Raw genomic sequence first — 21,918 nt, 5'->3', positions numbered from 1 at the left:
GAAGCAACTCAGAAAACGGAAAACTCTTTCGTCTTGCGAGTTTTTCGTCTTCCGAGGCATTCGTCTTGCGAGGCACCACTGACATGTTAACCATGTCAATATCAGTTCTTAAAATGATAAATACTTTAAAGCAACAGTTCTCAAACATGGTCCAAGAGTTCCATTCAGGTGGTCTGTGGAGGGGCTGAGGAATATTCAAGAATATCTTTGCTTTGTCCTGCACTGGATTTATTTATTTTTTCTGACAGGGGAGATCAAAGCTGTCTTGCAAAGGGCCAGATTACCCAAAAGGCTAACTGTGACCTAGTCTAGGGCATATGATATTCCTAATAGAGAGCTGGGGCTTGTCAGGAGTTCAGCCTACTCTCGAGTAGGACCCTGGCAGAGACACATGCCCGACTGGCATGTTCTCTCCCTCCTGGTCTTTCATTCGGGAGCTTCAAAAGCTTTCTTCTGACCGAACATCACAGTGACCGATGCCAACAGACATCGGCACATTTAGGGATCCACAGAGTTTGTGCAGTTGCGTTAACAGACCTCAGCAGCTCAGCATTTTGGCTAATCTACTTTATTTACATATAAACACACACGGAGCAGTGCAACATGGCTCCCTCTCTCTCTAGCATCAGACAGCAAAGAGAAAGAGAGCAAAGGACAATAGTCCCACTTCACGGAACACAGTAACACAAACATCCTGTCTCTGTCACTTCCCACTCTGTAGAGTCAAAACATTCACCGTCATGTGAGAGACAACAATCCCATGACTGCAATCATGGATCAGGAATTCTAACAGGGCTTTCTATTAATTTCCCCCTAAATATTTGCTAGTTAAAGGGGTCCTTATCAGCAGCCTGGCTTAGGGTCTGGGGGCTTTCACCACCACAGAATACAGCGATTTGGGGTGGGAGGACAGGAGAGATCTATTTATGGTTATGGGGGCACTGCGGATTTTTCAGATGCTGCCGACAAACATGAGGGAATGGCTTGTAGAGGCACCAGGTTGCCTGCATGGGTATTTCTATACAGCAAAGGATAGTTCTTAGAGAGACAGGATCTGCAATTCTGAATCCGCCGGAGGCTTTAGATAAGGTTTGGGGAAGCCTGTGGCCCTCCTAGACTACAACTCCCATCATCCCTGATCGTTAGTCATGCTAGCTGTGGCTGATGGGAACTGGAGTGCGCCACAGCTTCTCAATCCTTGCTTTAGACAGGAAGTCACGATACACCTATGAAGCAAAAGGAAGCCAGGCTGCATCTCACAGGAATTGACTATTTGTAACAAGCAGGACAAGCCCTGCAGGCTTAACAGCACAATGCTAAGGATTTATTCCGGTGCAGGCCTGCCCCAACCTGAACTCGGCCCACCAGCCTCGCTTCGGGGTTTGTCAGGTGCTCAACAACCCTCCCACTGTTTGAGGTCTTTGGTAAGCAACACAAACAGGAGGTTTAATCTTGGTGGTCTGCCATGCATGCCCGGTGGGCTACACAGTTGGCTTGGAGGACCTCCCAGTTCAGCTAGCCTGTGCCAACATGCTCCGAAGTCTTCAGAGGGAAGGGAAGGAATGAAAAAGCCACTTCCGAGCTAGGGAGGAGGTGGGGTTGTGGGCTTCACGTCCCTCCCCACACTCGCGGGGGCAGGCTGATAGCCCCTGCGATACTAGGGGAATCCTCGGACGCGTTATCCCCCTGGCCAGCCAATCAGCTGGCCCGGGAGGCATGGCCGGCCCTATTTAGGGCCGGCACGGCTGAGGATCTCCCTCTTTCCACACCTCAGCTGTTCAGGTTTTCCCTCCCCTCCCACCCGTTAGGCTAGGCTCTCCGACTTTGCTATGGACTCCGGTTGGTCGCCGTCGAGGGGCCTGGTAGGAATTTTTCCAATTGGCAGATTGGCACCAGCCACTTGGTTCGACTTGGATTGGCACCAGCCACTTGGATTCTGTTTGACTTCGGAGGTACGACCGTATATAAATTCAATAAATAAATAATAAAAAACATCACAATATACTGTTTGATCATGATGACTGAAATAAGGACGGAGCTATGTAGAACTATGTAGAAGGGATGTGGGTGGTGCTGTGGGTTAAACCACAGAGCCTAAGGCTTGCAGATCAGAAAGTTGGCGGTTCGAATCCCCGCAACAGAGTGAGCTCCCGTTGCTTGATCCCTGCTTCTGCCGCAACCCCAGAGTCGTCCGCGAATGGACCTAATGGTCAGGGGTCCCTTTACCTTTTATGTAGAGGTGTTTGCTGGCTTCAATGGGTTCCCCACATCATGGTTTATGCATAACACGCAAACACATACACATCATGACTCATGATATATTGCCAGCTCAAAAATTATGAAACCGATATCACGATATGGACTTCAAACCAGTTTTGGATGATATATTGATATATCATCGCCCAGATCTAGTACAGAGTGCCTTCCATCAGCTTTGGCTGGTGTCCCAGCTGAGCCCCTGTCTGGCAGGGAGAGCCTAACTTCTGTTGTTTGTGCTCTGGTAACCTCTAGGTTGGATTACTGCAACACATTGTATGTGGGGCTGCCTCTGAAGACAGTTTGGAAACTTCAGCCGGTGCAGAATTCAGAGGAAAGGTTGCTCCTTGGGGCAAGACAGTTTGAGCATATAACACCAATCCTGGCTCAACTTCACTGCCTGCCTAATAGATTCTGGGCCAAATTCAAAGTGCCTGTGTGAGGTCTCACAAGTGGTAGGTAGGACATTATTAAGACTGAGAGGCAAAAGGCCTGAATGCCCATTTGAGGAAGGTGTCAAGTTAAGGAAACCCACCTGTGTAAAATCGGGATCCTGCGAGGAGTTACTGAAATCTCTAAACATTCCTGCAGCCTCAAGGTATTTCCTTATGTACCTAATCTTATCTTCATCACGGCCTAAAGCAGACGGAAAGAGCCAATCAAGTTGCAGCATTTCAAACAAGCACAAAGACAACAACTTAGAATTCCACAATTGAATGTTTAGGTCGCCAAGTAGAATTTGAATAGAAGATTATTAATATTGTTACTTATTAAATTTGTATGCTCCCCTTCATCTGAGGATTGCAGGGTGGTTTACAATATAAGAACACAAAAAGATCTTCGCTTCTGAGCTGCGTTCAGAATTCCAGTGAACGCACAGTATTGGGAATTATAAATAAAACATTTCATTGTCTATATCAATATTTAATTTTGTATGCAAAATTCTTGCCATGACTAAAAATGGAAGTGGATGGTTGCAAAGCCGTACTTCTGAATCATCACACTGCTCCTTAAGAAGCACATTTACAGAGCAAAGATTTTAGTTAACATGGTTAGATATTTTGGAGAGTTTTCTGAAGTATGGTGATGAATTATATAACTAAGGGTCTTTCTGGGGTCAAATGTGACGAAGGATCTTGCCTGATGTTTACTCTGCTTTTTGTATTCAGAGATGTCCTTAATATTCCCAGATCTACAATTTAATAGAATTATTGATGCCGGCTCCCTCAGCCAATAAAGCGAGATGAGCGCCGCAACCCCAGAGTCATCTGCGACTGAACCTAATGGTCAGGGGGCCCTTTACCTTTGCTGATGCCTCAGTGTCACATATTAGGGCTATGGATTCTTTATTTGTGTGGAAGGGTTATGGATTCTTTAGAGGCTCTTATTTTAATAACACATATGTTCTTTTTTTTTTAAGGTGACTGCAAAATAGGTGAATCAGAGTTACAAGACAGGTTATATTACTTGCCTCATCAAATGAAGAAATCCCTTTTTAAAAAATAGTGTAAACGGTATGATCTGAACACAAATCCCTATTTTGTTTTTTTTGATGACATAAATTTTATGTTGTGAACCACCCTGAGATCTACAGATGAAGGGCAGTGTACAAATTATAATTATTATTATAATAATAATGATGATGATGATGATACAGTTGTATCTTGGATCCTGAAAACCTTAGTACTCTGATGTTTTGGCTCCCAAATGCCACAAACCCAAAAGTGAGTGTTTGAGAATGTTCTTTGGAACCCGAATGTCCGACAGGGCTTCTGCAGCTTCTGATTGGCTGCAGGAGCTTCCTGCAGCCAATCAGAAGCCGCACTTTGGTTTCCAAATGTTTTGGAAGTCGAACCGACTTCTGGAACGGATTCTGTTCGACTTCCAAGGTACGACTGTATGTGCATTTTGCATTTCTCTGAATGTGCGTAAATTTGAGGTTTCAAAGTGATGAATTAAACCAGTTTCAATCACCTTATCAGATCATAAGCAATACTAAAGCACAAACCCCTCCATTATTTCATTGTCTTCTAGGGCACAAAAAGTAGTAAATATGGACCCAGTTCAGATGTATCAACAAGCCATAGTTTTTCTGTTACTGGAAGAAGCAAGTATCACACACTGCCTGCTCCCCCTTCTTTGTGCATGAAGGGGAAACAAGATATTTTTTTCAATTAGCTTTTCTAACAAACCTCATCTGAAATACGGCAAACTGTAGCTTGTGCAATCTATAGTTTGTTCACAAATCAGGATAACCAACAAACTACGGCCACAGTTTGCCTTATACGGGTGCCAACAGGAAGCTGCAGTTTTATTGCAAACCTCAGCTGGAAGCTTTTCATCTCACTTCCTCCTGTAATAAGCAAAGCGGGAGGGGGGGAAGCATCACTGCCTGCTCCTTCTCAAAATGGCAAACCACGGCTTGTCATTATATGCAGAATGGGCCACACAGATATTGACACTAGTTTAAATATGCTGGAGTTAAAAGCACTCAGTCCAACTTATCGTAAACCCAGCAGATCCATTTTCTCTATTCCAAGCGTCCAAGTGTCCCCCTGAATTTGTCAACTGTTTGACACTCACCTGTTTGAAGCAGGTACTTGATGCTAACTTCATCAACTGGGAAGAAGGCAGCAGTTGCTCCATATTCCGGGCACATGTTGGCAATGGTGGCTCGATCAGCGATGGACAGCTGAGTCACCCCAGGCCCAAAGAACTCAACAAATTTACCCACGACCCCAACCTGGCGGAGGTGCTGTAACAGATTAAAAACTGCGCTTAGAACCGTCTGATATAAACTGTATTCTAATAAAAGAGAACTAAAGGGACACAGGTGGCGCTGTGGGTTAAACCACAGCCTAGGACTTGCTGATCAGAAGGGCGGCGGTTCGAATCCCCATGACGGGGTGAGCTCTCGTTGCTCAGTCCCTGCTCCTGCCAACCTAGCAGTTCAAAAGCATGTCAAAGTGCAAGTAGATAAATAGGTACCGCTCCAGCGGGAAGGTAAATGGGGTTTCTGTGCGCTGCTCTGGTTCGCCAGAAGCGGCTTAGTCATGCTGGCCACATGACCCGGAAGCTGTACGCCGGCTCCCTCAGCCAATAAAGCGAGATGAGCGCCGCAACCCCAGAGTTGGTCACAACTGGACCTAATGGTCAGGGGTCCCTTTACCTTTACTAAAAGAGGACAAACTCAAAAGCTGCCAGTTTTCCACTGACTACCGCTTTACAATTTTCAAGCGGTCGTTGTGTTAGTTTATCTCAGTAATCCCTACAATGGCTCTATAAGGTAGATCAATTATCATCAACTCTGTACTGCAGACTGAGGGTTGGAAGAGGCTAAGTCACCGAGTTAATTTGTGAATAAGGGGAGATACGAGGGAAGAGTTTCTAGGCTCATAGCTCGCGCTCTTAGGCCAGTTTGCCCCACCTGATGAAAGTGGTGCATAGACATCAGGCTTGCAGGATCTACAGTGGTGCCTCACAAGACGAAAAGAATCTGTTCCGCGAGTCTCTTTGTCTAGCGTTTTTTCCGTCTTGCGAAGCAACCCCATTAGCGGATTAGCGCTATTAGCGGTTTAGCAGCTATTAGCGGCTATTAAAGGCTTAATAGCCTTTAAAAGGCTATTAGCAGCTTAGTGCCTTAGAAAAAGGGGGTGGAGAGCGGGGGAAAATCGCAGGAACTCGCAAGACATTTTCGTCTTGCGAAGCAAGCCCATAGGAAATTCGTTTCGCGAAGCACCTCCAAAACGGAAAACCCTTTCGTCTAGCGGGTTTTCCGTCTTGCAAGGCATTTGTCTTGCGGGGCACCACTGTATTTTGATTTTTAGTAGGAAACATGAGATCTACCAACAGACCCTGATACGAAAGACTTAAAATCAAATCATTCTGAGCCCAGAAATTAGCTCTGAGCATCAGAACCTACTATAGCTCATAACCATTCCACACAAATATTCACTCCTGGTTATCTCAGTATAATTGAGGAAAGCGTAATTTCCATGCTGCCATTGTTAAACACAAATGGGGGTCAGAAATCCTTACCGATCTACTGCAAATCAGCCAGAGATCTAATGGTAGATCCGGATCTATTTTCTGCCCACTACGGAAGTAATGGCACCCTCTCTGTCCCCCTGCCCCCCATCTATGATAGACATGTTTCTGGAGTTAAGGGAAGATCAAATCCCTAGAAAATGGACAACAGTGATTTTGGCCATCTTGGTGTCGCACCATGTGATTACCTTGGTAACGGTGAGCACAATGTCAGTGGATGTGACAAGTGGTTGAGGGCTACCTATCAATTTGTAGCCGATCACCTCAGGAAGCACCATGCTGATTGGCTGGCCCAGCATCACCGCTTCTGCTTCAATTCCCCCCACGCCTGCCAACGAGGACAAAGACAGCATTAAACACAACTGTCTCCCTGCCTGATGGCAAACAAGAAGGATATAAAGCTTCAAGGCAGAGAGGAAGAAAATTCCAATGGAACGGAGCAGACAGGGCTGTCTAGGATTGCTGCCAACATCGCCATGTGAGCAAGATGGATGAAGTGCTCATGGATATACCGTATTTTTCGCTCCATAAGGCGCACCGGACCATAAGGCGCACCTAGTTTTTAGAGGGGGGAATCAAGAGGGGGAAAATCTTATTCCCCCCCCCCAGCTGCCGGGGGAAGCCCAGATTCCTCCCCCCCCCAGCCCCAAAGAGCAAAGAAGCCAAGACTGCGAGCGGGATGGATCCCGCTCACTGTCTTGGCTTCCTCTTTAGCCACGCACAACCTCTCCGGCTGGGAGAGGTATGGCAATACCCCCACCTCCCGCAAAAGCCCACAGAAGCTGCACACCCTTTAAGGAGCATGCAGCTCCTGCGGGCTTTTCTACGAGGAGGGAGAAGGGACTGACTGGCCGCGGCAGTCCCTTCTCCCTACTGAGGAAAAGCCCGCAAGAGCCGCGCGGAGCTTGTGTGTGGCTCTTGGGGGCTTTTCCTGCCTGCCTCCCCCCTGCATTTGCTCCATAAGACGCACACACATTTCCTCTTACTTTTTAGGAGGGAAAAAGTACGTCTTACAGAGCGAAAAATACGGTACTTATTATATTCTGCAGCAAACAGCTCCCGTTTTTGCACTGAATTTACCTAAAGCAAAACTGCAAAGTCTTAAAAAGGTTTATCCCGTTGCATTCTCTGCATGTAGACATTTTGTTAGCTGATCAGACAACCCTTTTACACCTTCAGGGGAAACACAAGCACCGCAAACCCCCATCTGGAACTGGAAAGAGAGTCAAACCTTTGGCCGGCACCAAGTCTGAACATTCCTCAGAAACATTAACTTCGCTGTTTGGGTTCTCCTTAAATGGTAGGGATTAGACTGGTATTAGGTGGGTTTTCAACTGGATTTTAATCTTCTGTGGATTTAATCTTTGGGGAGGTCTCTGCCGCTAATGTTGTGCATAGATTTGTACGGAGGGAACATGTAATTGCTTTAAATGTAGTTAAGAGAAATGCGGTTCGGTGTTTTTAAATGCAAAGGTTGCATTTAAATGTCCCCATCTTCACCTGGGCATTTTTGCAGCAGTCCTTTTCAAATGTTTTTAAAACAAGAGCACCACGTTTTCAACTAGTTCTAATGATTATCTATTTGGGGCAGGGAGGAGGGAGAGAAACAGAACTTTGTTTACCTGCAACTCAACATAAACCCAAACCACTGAATAGGTCAATCAAGTTCAAGGGCACTTACCCCAGCCAAGGACGCCTAAGCCATTAATCATAGTGGTATGTGAATCGGTGCCCACCACGCTGTCTGGATAATAGTATCCACTCTGATCAAAGACAACTCTTGCCAAATACTCCAGATTCACTTGATGGACAATCCCAGAGCCCGGGGGAATAATCCTCATGTTCTGGAAGGCTTGGGAGCCCCACTGGAAACACAAAACGGAAGAGGCGCTCTCTCTTAGACATAGTCAAAGAAAGATCCTGGCAGCATTGTGTATGTCCGAGCATAAAAAAACCTGTTATCTGGTACTGGCAGTGGGGGGTTTGGAAGATCACTAAGCAGAAGATTCTGTCCCAGGCCCCACCTCACAAGCTGCTAGGGCCCCACTATTTTTGAAAGCAGCATGTGAAAACTGTAAAATCAAGGCAGCAAAATTCAAGCTACCCAAGTCAGCCTTGTTGTGGATGGATGGTGGGCTCAAAAGCCAGCCCCAGAAACTGCAAAGTCAAAAATCTGATCCCTTGGTGTTATGTACTGAAGTTCTCACCCTGGGCCAGCAGGGGGATACTGTAGATAGTTATGCAAATGAAGGATCGAAAGTGACGTTCAGTGATTGGATAGTTTTAGAAAGTTGTTACAGTAACGTGGTACTGAGCTCTATATAAGCAGGCTGACTGAGCCCTTCAGTTCAGTTCTGTTCTGGCCTGTGAATAAAGAAGAGCTGTTTGAAGAATCGCTGTGTCGTCTGATATGTTCGCCCACAACTTAACACTTGTGTTTCCACACATGTTTAGAAGATAAACTTGACAACATCGGTCAAGGCAAAAACAACAACAACTCTAAATTGGTGGTCAAGGAACACTTGCTCGTTTCTCCCCCAACCCCAGTTGTCAGTTCCCTTCTTCTATGGGGCCAAGGTCTTTACAGGACTTAGGCTTCTTCCCTGGCCAGTTGCATCTTCCAAGACAGAAGTGTAGCCATTTTCACTTCCTAAACCGCACGGACTGTCAGCAGTCAGCCCAGCCTGTGACATGCTCTTTTCCCTGGTGACCACTAAGGAAGGGGAAGGGAACCTGTGACTCTCAAGAAGTTGCTGGACTTCAACTCCCACCACCCTGACCACTGGCCATGCTGGCTGAGGCTCATGGGAGTTGGAGTCTAGCAGGATGTGGAGACCACAGGGCTCGCCAATCCCTGTACCAGAGCCAACCGCTGCTTTGCCCCATCCATGCACAAATGGGGGATCTTTTGCTGTACCTTCAAGAACTCAAATCTTTCTTTGTTCCTTTCAAACTCCAGATCTTGATTCTTCTGCAAACTGTCTGGCCTGCAAACAAAATATGTGGGTTATCAGAGTGGCACACCTTTAAGAGGATGCTTCGCAAGGCCCAACGTGTGTGGGCAAAAAAATGTGAGGGAGAGCAAGAAACAAAGGAAGGTTTGTTATTTATTGAGCTCAGCTGTTTTATGCTCTTTAATTACTTTGCACCAGGGAGCTAGAAACAAGCGGTGAAGAGAGCCTAAGTAGCTTTTGCAGTAATTCCTACTGTCTGGCTCAAGTGCTAATTCCATGCTGAATGTAGGCATATTTGGCAGGGTCTAGCTTGAATGTAATAGGGGTGGGAAGTGTTCTAAAACATTAATTATATCAGCAGCAGGGGACGGGGATAACATATCTTCTTCTTATGTTGAGCTGTCAAAATTGGTTCAGTGCTTTGAAAATGTCCTGTGCCTAACTCTCTGTTGGGTTTCTGCATCTGTTTCTTGTTTTCCCCACCCCCTACCCCCCTTTTTTTAAAAAAAAAAAATTCTGCTGGACATAAACTCCATTGCCATACCTTACCTTTTATTAAAGTCAACCTGGATGGAATGATCAATTACTAAATCAGCAGGGCAGATGGGGTTGATTTTTTCCGGGTCTCCGTCCAGAGCCTTCACAGCATCACGCATAGCAGCAAAATCCACCACTGCTGGGACACCGCTGCAATGGAAGAATGAAGGGAAAGGAAGAAAGTGTATATAAACTAGCAGCCCAGGTGCTGTGCTGTTTTGCAAATGAGACCTTAAAGCCAAGCACACAAAAAGAAAGAAAGAATATTAAAAGGCAACAACATACAGAGGTCCAGAGCTGGAAAACAACACCAACAGCAACAACAACTGGGATTTCTGAGCTGAGATTCCTAAATGACCTTTAGGGGGTCCCTTCCAATCCTACAGTTCTCTGATTCTATAAAAAGGACACTTGAATTAAACTGGAGATTCATCTATAAAGCTGCAAATATAATGTTTTAGGTGCATTATACAAATGTGACATTAGATGGTGCTGGTGAGCTAATGGTAAATTCCACATATATTTTTAAACGTGTTGGTTTTTTTTAAGGATTTTCACAGTGCTTTTTATATAAGTGTGGATTCAGCCTGACTCACTATGGATAATTTACCAAACAAATAAGCTATGTGCTCACATTCTCCCTCCTTCCTCCTCCCTTTCAATTTCACTTTCAGTTCGAAGGTTACTGCTAAGCAAAATTTACTGTGATACCTAAATTGGCAAACTATGGTTGGCACCAGACCTCTGAACTCTGCTCTAAAATGCACATACTGATTATATGTGGTTTCCTAATGGTTGGGGCAAGGCAACTTATCTGCTCAAGAATGCAGGTTTAAATGTATAACTTGGGCGGGTGGGCGGCACTGTTTAGCAGATTCATTGCCGGCACTCAACATGGTAGCACTGTAACCACCACCTAAAATTACTGGTGGTGGTTGCAGTAAACATCACTTTCTGGGGGAATTGGAAACAAGAAACTGGTACAGCGCCCTGATCTTGAATGGGAGGAGGTTCTGGATCAGGTTCTGGACCAATGTTGTTGTTGCTTTTCTTCAAAACGAAGGACACATGTTTAAAAATGTGACCTGAAATTTCAGCCTGTGGACTTAACAATGTATTTTCCATGTGCAAGTGCGCCATGTGCAAGTGCGCCATCACGCTGTTGTCAGGGCTTCAGGGAATCCTATCCCTCCCACGGTGGGATGCCAAAAAGCAGCAAACCAAGAAGAGTTCTTACCAAGTAGTTTATTCAATATCCACACACAGAGAGATGAAGGAATGCAGTCTCTCTTAGATAATGGTGTTGCTCCAAGTCCCACCCTCTCAGTCCCTCCTATTCTATGTCACCCCTGCGCCGACTTTCTGCCTCTGAGTTTTCTGTTCTGCTACTCTCAAGGCATGCTTGGATCTGGAAGAGGGGGGCCAGGGATGCGAAGAAGAAGAAGAAGAAGAAGAAGAAGAAGAAGAAGAAGAAGAAGAAGAAGAAGAAGAAGAAGAGTAGTAGTAGTAGTAGTTTGGATTTGATATCCTGCTTTATCACTCAAGGAGTCTCAAAGCGGCTAACATTCTCCTTTCCCTTCCTCCCCCACAACAAACACTCTGTGAGGTGAGTGGGGCTGAGAGACTTCAGAGAAGTGTGACTAGCCCAAGGTCACCCAGCAGCTGCATGTGGAGGAGTGGGGAAGCAAACCCGGTTCACCAGATTACAAGTCTACCACTCTTAACCACTACAGCACACGGGCTCTCTTTCAAGAGACACCGAGTCTGTTACCTGTCTCTCCCCAAGTCCTTCCTCTTCCTGCTGCTCTCCCCTCCCCCCCCCCAGCTTCTTGCCTCTGAACTATGCCCTTCTGCAAACCGCTGTTCTAAATCTATACTGTCCTCCTCTTCTTGAGAAGCTACAGAGAGAGGAGAGGCTGTTCCCACCATTCCTCCTCAGTCCAGCCCCTAACAGCTGTGCTGGGCCACAAAGAGGTGGCACTTCAAACTACTGAGCAACAAGAGGTGATGGATAGGCAGTCCAGTCAAGCAGTGGAGGACAGAAAGCTCCCTGTCTCTGTAATCTAGATCCCCAGGTTGGCTGACACTATCACCAATCATCTTCCTCCTACCCAACCAGCTTGGGAATCCATTGCTTATGCCTCCACTGCTTGTGCCCCAAAATGCTCTGCCAATTAGGATGAAGAGTCGGTCTGGTAGGAGGAGGAGAACAGGAATGAGGAAGCTGGTCAGAAGAGGCAACCAGATAGCCTCAAAATCCATTTCTATAGCTGCCACTGATTCCCAAGCTGGCTCAACACAAGCTCCTGGCCACTTTCCTCATTCCCATACTCTCCCTCATGCCAGACCGAGTCTTCATCCCAATCAACCAGGCAGTAGTACAAAAAGATCTAAGCCCTTTTGTGATCCTTCTGAAGGATACTTCGTTTTGGACTTTGCATCTCTTAGCAAAGTCCAGTGGTGAAATGTGGTGGTGAAATTCTGGAAACGCAGATCACAAAACGAGTTCATGGTAAAAAGGTCAAACTAGGGTGAAGAAAAGTTCTAGTCTGGTATGGAAAATATCCCCCCCCCCCCAATAATATTTATTGAGTTTCATAGAAAGACATAACTATAACATAGTAAAAAGGAAAGAACAGTAGTAAAATAGAAGAAAAAAGGAAGCAGAAATTTAAAAAGTAAAATGTTACAAACCCTACATATATCTCCACATAGATAAAAAAGACTTAATTAGTTAGTTAAACTCCAGTTTCATTAACATATTACTTGACTTCCTCAAACCTCTTCCAACTGAATTTCCTTGTAATAGAATGTAGCAGTTTCCAATATCATTATTTCATATAACAATATTCCAGTTATAATCAAATTCCCTGACTTTTCTTAGTCTGGTATTGAAAATAAACAGATAGTACCAGAGATCTATTTCCTCAGGAAGCTGTTTTATGACAGCGTATCAGAAAGTCACTCCAACAGATCACAGGTTTTGAGTTCTACCACAGCCAGTTACGCACATGCACCCTTTCCTTGAGTAAAGTTAGGAGAGAGTATTATATACTCACCCAAACCCCACAAAAACAGTTTTATGCCATTTATTTTAGAAGATCACTTTGCCATTATTACAGCTTCTAAAAGAAGCTGCTAACAATTCCGTTGCTTGATGAGTTAATCCTACATTCGTTGTTAGAGGGGTACAAGCAACAATTAAATGAAACCTTTTGCATGGGATGTTTGGCATGTCTACCAAACATCTATTTCGGATTAGATAAAGCAGCCCTGGAATCATTTCAAAAAGCTCATTATGAGTTTCCTTGAGACCACACAACAAGCTAAGTCAGACTTGGAACACAAACCAGTAGTTCTGCTAGTCTACTCTACCTATGTTCTAGCAATACAATGCATTCCCCAACCCAACCCACCCTTTTTTTTTTACCCAGGACAGACCTACTCAGAAGGTCTTTGGTGGAAAACAAACAGGGACCACTATTTTGGGAAGCCTTCATCACGGCGCACCATGCTTGGGAATGTGTGTGGTTCCAGGGGGCTCAGTAGGCTGCAGCCCTATTTGAGCCCTTTTTACATGGCTATGATCATGTGAGCAGGATATGGGCTGCGCTAAGCAGCTCCTCTCATTGGGAGTCTGCATGCGTAGCACAAACATCTGAAAGGAAGGAATTTCCATGCATACTGGGTCACACGTATTCTGGAACTCCATATGGAAATAATGCACAATCTAAAATAACACAATCTCTCCATTGTAGGTATACATGCAAATTGTGCAAATATCTATCTATCTATCTATCTATCTATCTATGAAAATGCAAAACAAAGAAACCTCCAGCCCTGATTTTAAGCATTGCTTTAGAAATACAGGTTGAATCTGAAATGGACGCCTTGACCATAGTGACATTGGCAACCTTCCCTGCAATCTTTGAACCTCTGGTTCCAAGAACAAACACACTCTCAATTCAGATGACGTATCTGTGCATCTGTTTATCTTTCTAACTCAATACAGTCTGTTGCAAACCTAGTTTGGGAGAGAACAGATTGCCATACCGAGGAATAGATTGGCTAACTTCAGGTTTGCATTTATATATATATATAATATCTCTCTCTGTGTGTATACAAAATAATTTTTTATGAAATTTTCAGTTTTACAATTTCAAATAAACATTTTACAAACTTTAAAATATCCAATGACTTCCCTTCTTCTCTTTCCATGGTTCATTTTAAATATCATACATCCCTGCATATTTTAGTGTAACCATTCAAATCAGTTTCCCACTCTTACATCCACAAAAAAAAAAATATTCTGTTGAATTTATCTTATCTTAATGCTGCCAGCACTTTCAGCTGTACGTATACAGTTATTTTCCATATATTCAATAATTTTTTCCCCAATCTTCTTTAAATGTACTGTTGCTCGGTCCCTGCTCCTGCCAACCTAGCAGTTCGAAAGCACGTCAAAATGTAAGTAGATAAATAGGTACCGCTGAGGTGGGAAGGTAAACGGCGTTTCCGTGCGCTGCTCTGGTTCTCCATAAGCGGCTTAGTCATGCTGGCCCCATGACCAGCTGTACGCCGGCTCCCTCGGCCAATAAAGCGAGATGAGCACTGCAACCCCAGAGTTGGCCACGACTGGACCTAATGGTCAAGGGTCCCTTTATCTTTACTATGTTCTTCTTGCTCTATATGTTAAATCTGCATGTTGTGCATATTCTGTCAATTTAAGTTGCCAGTCCTCTTTGATCGGGACCTTGCTCACTTTCCATTTTTCGGCTAACTAAACAGGGCCTGCAATTGTTGCAGAACAGGCTTGTATTCACAATCCCCTAGTCATTTCACAACTTGCATCACAATCCCCTAGTCATTTACTGCAAACCTTCCTAGTTACTATGTTGGAAGGTGCAGGTTCAAAAAGGACAGGAGTGTTTGCTGGATGCAAAGAAGTGTCTTTAAACAAAAACAGCTCACAAGCTTAAATCTCATTAAAATTAAGAAAGAGGATCAAGAACAGGTATTGCAGTAAAATTAGTAATACATAGAATCAGGACCACTGTTTTCTAGAAAAACAACAACTGGGATTCATTATTATGCTTCGCTGCTTCCTCTAGGACAGGGTTTCCCAAACTTGAATTTCCAGCTGTTTTTGGACTACAATTCCCATCATCCCTGGCTAACAGGACCAGTGGTCAGGGATGATGGGAACTGTAGTATAAAAACAGCTGGAAATTCAAGTTTGGGAAAGCCTGCAATAGGATTTCTGGACTAAATTTTGTTTTTCATTGTGTGTTTGTGTGTGTGTGCGAGCGCAACTGCCTCTCTTTTCTTACAACAAACAGATTCTGCACAAAATGTAATCTCTCTCTGTCTTTTCCTTCTCTCTCTTCATAATCCCAGTCTGCAGTATGTATCTCAATATGAAGGTCACTAAGGAATACAACGAATGTTAATCATTGAAAGAGACCTGAAACACAGGTGGGAAAGGAAAGATGTGTGTCTAAAGGAAAGTTTGCTGAAATTCAGCGGTCTGTAATTTTCGACTAGGCTTGGTCCCCATGCCAAAACTTGCAGCTGTCAGGACTTTGAACTTCCTCTTATCTCTGCCTTCCACATTGTGCCTCTGCACAAGGTCAGAGACAATTCCCTTCCCAGCCACAATTTTGATGCACCAAAGGATGGCAGGAGGCTCGCTGGAGACTCTTGCACAGTCATGGTGCTGGTGGAACAACACCTTAGTCTGAGATCAGGATTAAGCTTGGATTCCAACTCCCCACTTAAGAGAACACTGCTCTACAATTAAGGAGAAATGTAGCACTTTTCCCTGGTTGCTTCTTTTGAAAAAAGCTTTCCTAGGGCCAGGTCAGATGACAGCCATCAGTGAACAGCTACTGCCTGAACAACATTCAAGTCCATTTGCGCAGAGCTCCTGCTCTGACAGGCATAAGCGGTGCCTTGCTAGGAGGCCACATGGCTGTTGTCAGCCTTGATATGTGCATTGGTCGACACAACTTTTCTTATTACAGTGGTACCTCTAGATACGAACGGGATCCATTCCAGAGCCCCGTTTGCATCTAGAGGTAAACGTAACTAGCGACGGCACGTCTGCGCACACACGCGTCGCTTTTCGCCGCTTCTGCGCATGCACGTGATGTCATTTTGAGCATCTGCGCAAGTGGCGAAACCCGGAAGTAACGCGCTCCGTTACTTCCGGGTTGCCGCGGAGCGCAACTCGAACGTGCTCAACTTGAAGGGTATTCAACCCGAGGTATGACTGTACATCCATTTGGCGCAGCTTGCTGAAAATCCAATCTGCGCACACCAATAACAGTTGCACAACATTCTCGTCATGTGCTGCTGGAGTACCGCTCATGTGCTGAGCAGAACATTGTTCCAGGGACAGCCTAGGGTTGCATCCAATGAAGTTGTCCTGCTAGCACAAGGCTTCTGCCTGGACAACAGGGTTTCCTCTCCCCCTCCTCACATGCCCCAAATCCGCTCCAGAAGGTTGGGGGGAACCCCTAGAACAGATCTGAGGGGGTGCAGGGAGAAGAATTCCTGTTGCACAGGTAGACCTCCTTCTGCTAATGGGACAATTTCATTGGCTATACCCCCTAATGCTAAGAGGGTTGCAAAACTCACTCTAATTTGCTGTACTAAAATTCTCTCAGACGTACTTCTCCAAACAGACCCTTGTCTCTCTAGAAAATGACTCTGCTCCTTAACTGTGACAACACCTTAGATTAAAACAAAAATGGGGGCGGGGGGAACACAATACAACTCACGTGAAGTCTTGTAGAATAACTCGGGCGGGCTTAAATGGCACTTCAATGTTCTTGTGTTGCATCACGTTCCAGTTTAGGATGTTTTCAACATCTCCCTTCTTTACTAGGAACTCGTCACAGTTGCGGACTGAGGCCTCCAGCAACACTCTGATAGAGAACGGCAAACGTTCTGGGAAGGAAAGCACCTCTGTTAGAAGCATGTGGAGACTAAAGCTATATGGTACAAACGTAAGGAGATTAAATTGTAATATAGCGAAAAGAAGATTCCATTCCATTGGTGGGGAGAAGTTGTAGCTCGAAACTTCTAAGTCACAACTAACCACAGTTCCTTGGTGCATGGTAGCTACACATTCAGAGACACATTTCTCCCTTTAATACTACACAGACCATCATTATGGAGATTTCTTTCTTTCTTTCTTTCTTTCTTTCTTTCTTTCTTTCTTTCTTCATAAGCCACTTTGAGATTCTGGATGAAAAGCTATGTAGAATTATTTTTAACTATAAATACAAACAAATGCACATTTACAGTCATAACTTGGAAGCCGAATGCCTTGGGGGTCGAACATTTTGGCTCCCGAACGCCACAAACCCGGAAGTGAATGTTCCGGTTTGTGAACGTTCTTTGGAAGCCGAACGTCTGACGTGGTTTCCACGGCTTCCAATTGCGTGCAGGAAGCTCCTGCAGCCAATCGGAAGCCATGCCTTCATTGTCGAACATTTTTGGAAGTTGAACGGACTTCCGGAATGGATTCCGTTCGACAGTGAAGGTACGACTGTACTTAAAAAATAAATACCCATGCAGCCACATTATATGCAACTTCTGCACACATGTGAAGAACATAGGAAGCTACTTTGCACTAAGTTAGACCACTGGGTCCATCTAACCCAATCAGATTAGCAGCGCTCCAGGATTTCAGACAGGGGTCTCTCCCAGTCCTATTTGGAGATACCTGGGTTTGGACCTGGAACCTTCTCCATGCAAAGCAGGTGCTCCACAACCGAGCTAGAGAGTGGCAGCTCTCTAAGCCCAGTCCCCAGCGCCGTCTTTCCCATGGGGCTTAGTGGTGTGTCATGCTATGGCGCCGGCTTCTCAGGGGCGCCCCAGCAAGTGGGGGAGCTGTGCGGCTTTGCCGGCAGCCTCCCCTTCTCCTGCATGCCCGCCAGCTGCACCCCGTCAACCATATGACTGGCAGGCGTGCAGCTTCCCTCCCAAACCTCTGCGGGGATCGCTCTCCCGCAGCGGCATGGGGGAGAGTTGTGCCCCTCTGGATGGCTGGCAGTGCGCAGCTATGGCCACTCCAACACTATCCGTAGTAATTTGGGAGCGCTGGGCGGATATTTGCACCTTGGCACCGCATCTGCTAAAGACGGCCCTGCCAGTCCCACTACCAGACAGCCTCCTAACCAGAGATACCAGGAACTGGAACCAGAAACCTTCTGTTTGCAAAGCACATGATATGTCTCGTCCAAAGCATAAGTGCAAGCAATCAAGTGATGTGCGTGCATATGTGAACTGCCTCAAAAGCTGCAGCTGCCAACCAACTTTCTTACAGGGAGCAACTCCCTCTGAACGTAACCAACGTACCATATCTTGGGTCTCCGAGTCGGTTCAAATTGAAGAATTTTTTTGTCGCTTGGCTTGGGTCCAGCGGTTCCCCGAGATGCGCAAAAGGGTTGCTCATGGCTGAAATATCTTGGAAGTCACTGCAAATACAAGATGGGGCCACGCCAGGTTAAAAACTGGAGCAAGTTTAACTTTTATTGTTATTTATTCGATGTATTGGTCCCTTCACCATCAGGTCCCGGGTAGGTTTAAAATTCAGTATTAAAAACATTTTAAAACAAATTACAGTCGCAGGAATAGGATGGGTCCTAATAACATGCATCTCAGGTGCCAAAGACCAAGGCCTTATATGTACAAATCTGGAATAACCTGCATATAGTCAGATTACACATTCACTATGTTTTCTAAAAATTGCAGTTCTTACATAAATTGTAAACCAGTTCATCAGTTTTAACAGGCAGTTCTCTCAAAAATCCCCTTGGAAATATAAAAACGGAAGTATAGAAACAGCAGGGCATCTTTCCACACACACACCTCCAAATATTTCCAGTACACCTTAGAAGGTGTTCCCTCTCTTTATTCCCTGCCTTATTTCTTGCCTACCTTTGGTGCATCTCTCACATCACTGGGCTCAACACTTGATTTGGTGCTTCTTAACTTGCAAAGTGGGATGCAGGTGGCGCTGTGGTCTAAACCACTGAGACTTGGGCTTGCCGATCAGAAGGTCGGTGGTTCGAATCCGAAAGCACGTCAAAGTGCAAGTAGATAAATAGGTACCACTCTGGCGGGAAGGTAAACGGCGTTTCCGGGTGCTGCTCTGGTTCGCCAGAAGCGGCTTAGTCATGCTGGCCACATGACCCAGAAGCTGTACGCCGGCTCCCTCGGCCAATAAAGCGAGATGAGCGTCGCAACCCCAGAGTCAGCCACGACTGGACCTAACGGTCAGGGGTACCTTTACCTTTTTTTTAACTTGCAAAGTGCCTCTGCAGTTTTTTCGTAAGACAATCTTCAAAACTGTTTCAGTGTCAACCTGAACACCTCTGCCAAGCGCAATTATACATTTACTTAAATCTCCAAATTAGAAGGTTCCATGAGCATTAGGAACACAGGGAAGCTATAATAATAATAAAACTAGAGAAGCATAGCAAGAGAATTAGCAGTTTGCTGCATCTTGGTGGGGGGCATATTTTGGAAAGGAAACCCTCACGGGGGGGGGGGTTCAGCATGTGTTTTTCTCAGGGTTCCAGACCACTGCAAACTAACAGAGGAAACATCCCAGACCCTCCAAGAATGTCCTGTTTTTACTTACAGGTAAAGGGGCCCCTGACCTATTCGTCTCCTGAAGCAATCCTGTATAGGGAAGGTGTTTTTTTAATGTTTAATATTTTATTATGTTTTTATATCTATGTTGGACCCTTCCCAGAGTGGCTGGGGCAACCCAGTAAGATGTGTGGGGTATAAATAGTAATATTATCATACTATGCAGAACTGACGAAACTGACATACAAATTGCGAGACAAGGACAACTATGACTTCAAAGAAGAATGGGAACTTTTACAAACTACTTAAGAATACAACAAAATGAGTTGGACTCTTTGGCAGGTTTTGAATAAACATACACAAATTTATTGATTGTTAACATAATGGACAGATAATGTTAGGATTTATATAATTTTACAATATGCAGAGAATAACATGTATTGAGAAATCAGAGAGAGGAACTGAGGGAAGTCTCAGGGGGGAGGGGGGGTTTTGGGGGAGGGGCGGAGGGAGGAAAAAAGGGGAGAAAAATAATGGAGATGATTTGTTTTGATAATTTGTTATGTTGAAACTCTTAATAAAACCTAACAAAAACTAAAAAAAAGCAATATTATCATTATGGAATGGGACGTCCCTATTTTCATTGGAGAATTGTTGGAATATGTATGATATTCCTGATTTTCACTAAAAGACTGGAGAAGGGCATGGTGCCCATAAATGCACAGATTCTGCTAGTTCATTTAACTTAATGGTTATCTGCTGTCATTCATGTTGCTGCTTCTCCAAACAGGCGCTGGCGGAAACCAAGTCATCCATCGAGAAAGAAGAGAGAATCGAAGCAGTTGTGCAAACTCCCACAAATCTGTGCTGACTTGAGGCTGCCAGCAGCCAGTCACAGAAACCAGGTTGCATTAGAATAAACAAGAACTCCACCTACATACACTTGCAAAATTCAGGGGGAGAGAATTAAACGCAGCAGACATGTTACTTCATGTCAGATCATTTATACTGCTGCTGAACTACAACTCCCATCATGCCCTGGCCATTGGATATGCTGGGCTGGGGCTGATAGGAGTTGGAGTCTAGCGACATTGGGAGCGACATTGGGAGGTTCAACCCTGATTTAAGCCAACAGCCAGGTGGGGTGGGTGTCTATTTACAACCAGGTTATAGATTGCTAAATATCCCTTGAAAAGTAGAACCCAGGATAGACCTGAGCTCTGCTGGCAAATTGTGGATTATTTTGCTTGGCTTTACACGTGGAATTAACTGCCACTTTAATAAGAGCTTCCTAAAATAACATTATAACGTGGTTATGCTGTGAGAGTAAGAGGAGATTTAAGTTACGCCCCCGTTCCAAGGTATTATTTGCATAACGAGAGACAAGTTATATTCCACAAAGTAGAAACATCAGGGCACCAGGATAAAGGTATGTGGAGCAAAGTTCATTTGTTGCAAATACTGTTTCACAAGCTCCCTTGTATTTTACAGTGGCTGCAAATCCAGCTCCAGATAGACAAGTTGGGGTTCTGCCACCAGCCTCAAAAAGCAGCCCAAGATCTATGCAGTTTGTCTTGACATCTGGATCTGAAACAGAAATGAATTCTATACATTTCCCAATTTTCAACCGCAGAGGAGCAACGGCACCATTATAGCCCAGGCAAAATGATGCCTTTGATTACTCGTTCTTCTGATTATACAGTCCCAGTTCTGCAACAGATAGACCATTTACACGGCAGACACCATGCTACTTACAAACTTGCTCTGCTGTGAATAGATGCCATTCAGTGCAGAAGCTTATTCCAAAGCCAAGCCAACAGCCAGAGAAATAGAAGCTTTAAGGGTGTTTATGATCTAATGAAGAAACAGGAGGAAGCGTCTGGGATATTTGGGCAAATGGTTAAACCTCTCGCCTAGTAAAAATACAGTGGTACCTTGGGTTACATACACTTCAGGTTACATACGCTTCAGGTTACAGACTCTGCTAACCCAGAAATATTACCTCGGGTTAAGAACTTTGCTTCAAGATGAGAACAGAAATCGTGCTCGCGCGGCAGCAGCAGGAGGCCCCATTAGCTAAAGTGGTGCTTCAGGTTAAGAACAGTTTCAGGTTAAGAACGGACCTCCGGAACAAATTAAGTACTTAACCCGAGGTACCACTGTAAAAGAAATCTTTCAAAAAGGCAAACCCCGGTGCTCATCAGTTCGCACCATTTCCCTCTAAATTATGGGATTCTGGATGAAAGAACACTTGCTTTGCTGGCCTGAATCAGCACAGTCATATCTCGGGTTACAGATGCTTCTGGTTGCGTGATTTCGGGTTGCGCACCGCGCTGAACCCAGAAGTACCAGAACGGGTTACTTCCAGGTTTTGGCGCTTGTGCATGCGCAGAAGCGCTAAATCGCGCTTTTTGCGTGCGCAGAAGCGCTGAATCGCAACCCACGCGTGAGCAGATGCAGCGCTGCGGGTTGTGAACGTGCTTCCCGCACAGATCATGTTTGCAACACTGTAGTTAGA

The 21,918-nt window shown here is 45.0% G+C and overlaps 1 protein-coding gene across 2 annotated transcripts in view; it reads right to left on the bottom strand.

Moving 5' to 3' along the window:
- ACO1 (aconitase 1) overlaps positions 1–21,918 on the bottom strand; it is a 49,896-nt gene that overhangs the window by 19,020 nt on the left and 8,958 nt on the right. For both annotated transcript variants that reach the window (XR_014506285.1, XM_083419733.1), the window contains exons 2-9: positions 18,162–18,280; positions 16,577–16,745; positions 9,807–9,944; positions 9,221–9,290; positions 7,985–8,168; positions 6,492–6,631; positions 4,840–5,011; positions 2,792–2,892 (exon numbers count right to left, since the gene is read on the bottom strand). Coding sequence is in view for 1 of the 2 variants with exons in the window: in XM_083419733.1 (XP_083275859.1) it covers positions 2,792–2,892; positions 4,840–5,011; positions 6,492–6,631; positions 7,985–8,168; positions 9,221–9,290; positions 9,807–9,944; positions 16,577–16,745; positions 18,162–18,258 (1,071 nt within the window). In the remaining variant the exon portion in view is untranslated. The remainder of the gene's footprint in view (positions 1–2,791; positions 2,893–4,839; positions 5,012–6,491; positions 6,632–7,984; positions 8,169–9,220; positions 9,291–9,806; positions 9,945–16,576; positions 16,746–18,161; positions 18,281–21,918) is intronic.

This window comes from Podarcis tiliguerta (assembly GCF_965153285.1).
Source record: "Podarcis tiliguerta genome assembly, chromosome: 17".
NCBI classification, from domain to species: domain Eukaryota; kingdom Metazoa; phylum Chordata; class Lepidosauria; order Squamata; family Lacertidae; genus Podarcis; species Podarcis tiliguerta.
Note: the sequence above shows the minus strand (reverse complement) of the source record. Positions and strands in the feature narration are given on the sequence as shown.